The sequence below is a fragment of the Hydra vulgaris genome, chromosome 08, assembly GCF_038396675.1.
Source record: "Hydra vulgaris chromosome 08, alternate assembly HydraT2T_AEP".
Lineage (NCBI taxonomy): Eukaryota > Metazoa > Cnidaria > Hydrozoa > Anthoathecata > Hydridae > Hydra > Hydra vulgaris.
Genome location: NC_088927.1, coordinates 62,147,844 through 62,153,843, shown reverse-complemented (window position 1 = coordinate 62,153,843; position 6,000 = coordinate 62,147,844). Strand labels below are relative to the sequence as shown.

At 28.0% G+C, this 6,000-nt stretch overlaps 1 protein-coding gene across 1 annotated transcript in view; it reads left to right on the top strand.

The window, feature by feature from the left end:
- The first annotated feature begins 3,108 nt into the window (after positions 1 to 3,108).
- LOC100210722 (anoctamin-4) overlaps positions 3,109 to 6,000 on the top strand; it is a 99,954-nt gene continuing 97,062 nt past the window's right edge. The window contains exon 1 of the mRNA XM_065804107.1: positions 3,109 to 5,180. Coding sequence (XP_065660179.1) covers positions 4,941 to 5,180 — 240 coding nt within the window. The 5' untranslated portion in view covers positions 3,109 to 4,940. The remainder of the gene's footprint in view (positions 5,181 to 6,000) is intronic.

Sequence of the window (6,000 nt, the reverse complement as noted above, 5' to 3'; positions counted from 1 at the left end):
GTTTCAAGTAGTGAGGGAAAAACGAAAAAGCATTTTGTGAGCTGTATAATTTACCAACAAACAGTTATTTAAAGAAATATGAAAACAAATTATAAATATAAAGATAAGAAATTATATTTATTTATTTATTACTTATATTTTATTTTATTTTGCTTATTTATTTGCTTGTCTAGTATGAATTCAAAATAAAAGATATAATTAAGTTCAAAACTATTGACAGAATAAAATTAAACTGTGTAAAAAGTGAAAAACATAACAACAACAACAACAACAAAAGTGTTAATGTTGTTTAACTTATGACTTTTTTTTTTCTTTCATTGAATTTAAAAAAAAAAAAGTCATGTTTCAATCCAACCAGTTTGAAATAGGATAGCGATTGATTACCGACTAATTAGGGGTCGTCCATAAAGTACGCTCATAGAGGGGAGGGGGAGGTCTTCAAAAACCGTACGAAAGCGTATGGGGAGGGGGGGTGGTGGTTCAATTTAAAAGTACGTACTTCAATTTTCTAATTTATCACAATTAACCAGCTAATCAATAGAAAAGTTAAAATTCTGACTAAAGATCTTAGTTTGCAAACATAAAAAGATGTATGGTGTAGGGAGTAGAGGGCATAGTTTCCCTCTATGCACACACATGCATGGGCGCCCGCAGGATTTTTTGATGTTCCAGATAGGACACTTTCACACATTGTGAAAACTCAAAACTTAATTATATTTATACCTATGCCAAATGAGGAGACCTTGCAAAAAATTGGGAAGGCGGAAGCCTGGGAACAAAAAAAGCCATAAAACGCTTGCGCCCCCTGCCTTAATGTGAGAGCACTAATGAAGTAAAATTTTTAACTTTACCATCTAAAACTGAATTTAAACTTACCGACAGATTTTAAATTTCGTAGAAAAATATTGCAAATAACAAAAGTTATGACCTTGGAAATTTTACGACCCCATTTTGGGGGTCAGAAAATTTGCATGGTCATAACTTTTGCCACCCCTTATATACTGGCCCTGATAAAGACGTATTTCAGGCAACCTATTTTTTGAGTCGACAAAAAACAGGTTTTAGCAGTGCCGTAGCTAATGGGTCAGATGCCCCCCCCCCCAAAAAAAAGTGTCATTAGGGTCTCAAAATCTTCCAATTTTTACTGCTAGGTTTTGCTATATTAAAAAGCTTTTTAAAATTTCCCCCCACCTCAATTAAGGGGTATGGGTAGCCTACCCTCGGCACTGGGTTTAAGGCATTGTTTTCAATATTACTGATCTCGCGTAAGACTCTTTTTTACGGACTTACTAAAGAGGGGTGCCTAAAAAAAACGACCGCTTTAAGTATAGTTTATTTTTGTTAGATCCGTCAATTAAAACAAAAAAAGCGTAGTATGACTTACGGGAAATCGAACTCCTGTCTCCGCGGACGATGTTCATTACATTAACCTCTAGGCCAAACACACATATTGTCTTTTAAGAAATTTAACTTTATTAAAATTATTATTTGTTTATATATTTAAAGACGTTTTTTAAATTGGGATCCTGTGTCGCAAACAAAGGGCTTTGGGGTCGTAAAAAGTATCTAAGCTACGTCCTCCACCTTTCTTATTTCAATAAACTTTTTTATTGAAAAGAAAAGTTGGGGGGGGGGGTATTTAAAATATGTACGTACTTTTTAATGGGGGGTGGGGACTTAAAAGTACGCATGGCAACAGGGGGAGGTTCAAATTTCAAAATTTTTGGCGTACGTACTTTATGGACGACCCCTTAGCCACTTCAGTAAACACACAAAAATGTATTTTAAAAGTGTATTGGAAACAATTATTTACAGAATTTTTTCCCTCCAGATTATTGAACAAAAAAAATTAATTTTTATTTGTATGAACTATTTTATCTCAAAGAAAAAAACTAATGATTCTTGCCGTAAAGTGACTTTCTTTATTAATACAAATGCTGCTGGCTAATAATAATTGTAATTAGCTATTATTTAGCTAATCATCTGCTGCTGAGCACTAAACAACAATTTTTTTAAATAAATAAATCCACCATGTTTTACAAACTCCAGTTGTATATCATCATCATCATCATCATCATCATCATCATCATCATCATCATCATCATCATCATCATCATCATCATTATCAAAATTTTGTGTCTGAAAACCGCTGAACCTTTTTATTACAAAAGTAGGATATTATTGGATTATAAATCTAAAGACGAAAGATTATCTTGATTTTTAATTTGGTGATATTATTATTATAATATATATATATATATATATATATATATATATATATATATATATATATATATATATATATATATATATATATATATATATATATATGTATATATATATATATATGTATATATATATATATATATATATATATATATATATATATATATATATATATATATATATATATATATATATATATATATATATATATATATATATATATATGATATATATATATATATATATATATATATATATATATATATATATATATATATATATATATATATATATATATATATATATATATATATATATATATGTATTAGGGCACTTCGAATCGGCGTTTTTAGTTTCGAATCAAAGCGCGTCTTGATTTACAAGTCGAACACAATCACGAATCGGAAAAAATATGAGGAAATTTTAATTTAAGCATCTTTTTTCAAAAAACAACTAATATACTTAGAATGTTTTTTTTGCCAAAAACAATTTTTTAGCGGTTGTTTGGAAGCAGTATTACAGTTACTTTCGATCACAATTACTTTACTCTGATTGAGATAAATAAAAACGTTATATATATATATATATATATATATATATATATATATATATATATATATATATATATATATATATATATATATATATACATTAAATTATATATATATATATTTATAATATATATGAATTAAATTATACATATATATATATATATATATATATATATATATATATATATATATATATATAATATATATATGTATATGTATATATACTAATTAAAATCCAGTTTATAATCAGTATTAAAATCCACTATATTTTCCTCATTAGATTCAATTAATCTATGATCCAATAAACTATTTGATGACCAATAATTGCTCTAAAACATGTAAAGAACGTTTGAACAGTTTATTTCTAGATCAAAGCAATTTTTTTCTTAAGGACTTTGTTAAGCAGTTATAAACTGAGATAAAGTATAAACAAGAATTACAATTTTTAAACAATTGAATATTGCTAGTGAATAAAATTCAAATTGGAAACCTACGGTCTGCTTTATAAAAAACTTCCCGGGCTCTACTCGCAACAAACTTTGCAATGACTTTGTCGTAGCACAGAGTTTTATTAGAATCACACTCGATTGAAATAACAAAAAGATCGACAAATTTGTCTAGACTCGTTCTTGATCTCTGCACTGTCTTGATTCGACCAAGCTTACTGAAAGACTACTATCTTGGTTGATGGAAACAGAAATTGTGTTGAAAATGCAAAGTAGAATTTGTAGTAATTCATAGAGACAATAGACCTTTCAAGTAAATTCCATTTAATAGCTTCTTTGAAGTGAGAAGTTTTTTATAAAAAAGGTTGATGTTCTCTAAAGTATCCAGACAACGGATTTTATTATTAAGTTTCTCTTCCTCCACATCGTTCAGGTGAACTTGCGTCAAGGATTTGCATTTATTCTCGAGGCTAGATGCTATAATTTTTCCTTCTTCATTTGGCCTAGTATTAGTGACTAAAAATCGTTAACAAAGTTTATTTTTTTTTAATTTTTATCTTATAATTTTTTGACAGGTTTTATTTAATAATCTAAGGAAATGGTTTCTTATTGAAACTAGGCATTGAAAAAGTTTATTGCTTAAAGAGCTTTAAAACAGAAGGTTGTCAAGAAGATGATTGGGTGAATCCAATTTACCGGAGGTTTTACTTCATTAAATTGATTAGCATTTACATCAAAATCACAAAGGTTCCCCAAAGATACAAAAATTGCCCTGCTTAACCAACAATTTTACAGCTTCAATGCATGCATCCCAGGGTTTATGAGATTTTCCGAACGAAGAAACCAGTGCTTTTGATCAAGATTCTCTATAAAATAAAGCTTCCTATAAAAAGATTATAAAGCGACTGAACCCAGCTAAAATAGTTCTTTGCTTCCACTGAAGAGCCACTAGCACAGTTAAGATTATAAACCCTGTGTTGTGTGTAGAGAGCTTGAGGATTTTTTTGAGAACTTACTACTTGTACACTCTTTTGTCCACATTCGGATTATGCTGTATTTTCGACATACTGAACTGCTGACATCTAGCGAGTAGGGAGCTAATCGGCTAACTAAAAGCTTAATAAAAAAAAATCATTGTTTCCTCATTGATCTATTTAACAAAAACTTAAACTAAACAAAGAAATTTAAGTTTTTGTTAAATAGATCAACAGGGCAAGTTTTTTCTTTTTTTAACTATGTTTTTCTTTATTAATTGTATTGCTGCATGATTTTATTTACTTGAATAGATATCGATGCTTGAAACTTTGTTTTTTGTTTTCATTTTATAAAAATTATTAGCGTCGTATGTAGTAACTATTTTTATTGTCCAAATTTTTTATGTAGCATGTGTTTAGATAAACCATATGGATATTGGATAATGTCGCCAAAAGCGAAATTTTAGTATGCTATATTTATTTAGATTAAGATTAGAAAAAATGTAATGGCTGCACTGATTCTTTTTTAATTAATGCACTTTACACTTTAGTAAATGTACTAAATAATTATATATGATTGATCATATATAATTATTTAGTACATTTACTAAAGTGTAAATCATATGAGCATTAATACACGAATGACAATAGTACCAAAAAATAAAAAGTAAAAAAACAACCTATTATCTATTTATTTTGTATTTTATTTGAATATTTAATTTAGATTTGTATTTTATCAAAAAATGTCTGATAGAGAAGTTCTTCTTACAAATATGGAAATGTCAGAAAGAAAAGAAATGGCATCAAATGATTTATATTTTGAAGATGGAAAAAGAATTATTGATTATATTTTGGCTTATGAGGTAGCTGAAGATAAAAATAATTTATCAGAGCAAAAAAAAAAAGATGAAAGAAATATGTTTTTGGAAAATCTAAAAGCAGAAGGGTTAGAAATTGAAGAAACAAGTTCCCTTAAAAACAAGGTTAAATTTTTTTTAGACGCTTGTAAATACGTTTATGTGTTTGTAGTTGCTAGCTTTGCTTTGTTAACGACAGTAGACGGCTTTTATGGTGCGTAAAAATTAAACCAGTTAAAAAAAAGTTATTATAAAGTAATTTTCATAGGCACACAACATTATTTTTAAGCAGAAACAAAAATTTATTTATTACTTTTAAAAATTCCTAAATAGGTTGTCTGTTTTAAAACTATTGTTAAATGCTGTAAAATTTTTTAAAAAAAATGGACACAGTTAATATGATAACAATAATTAACTAATAATAACTCCAGCACTGTTAGCAATTTTCTATAATTGGAATATTTTAATAATAAACATCAGCAGAATTATCAACAAAAATTTTTTTAAACTAAATTCTTACACTGGTAAAAAAATGTGTAAGATAACAGATAGTGACTTTAATTTCAATGAGCTTTATAATAATTAAAATATTGTTTTTCTTTCTAAAAACATTTTTTAGTGAACCGGTTGTACCGCAGTGGGAGAGGGTATAAAACCCTACCAATATACAGCAAAGTTTTGAAGTTTTAAAAAAGAGCTGGACACTATAAATGCTGAAAGTGAGGGACTAAAAAGAATAACAATCCTATGTGTAACATGTATATTTTATTGGTGTTAAATAGTGCCGTGGCTAGTGGGTCTTTGGCCCCCCTTTAAAAAAACTCTCATTAGGGCCCCAATTTCCTAAAAGTTTTTTCACTACGTATTACTAAATAAAAAAGGCCCCTAAATTTGCCAGGCTTCCATAATTTAGGGGTGTGGGATAGCCTAGCCACGGCTCTAATGT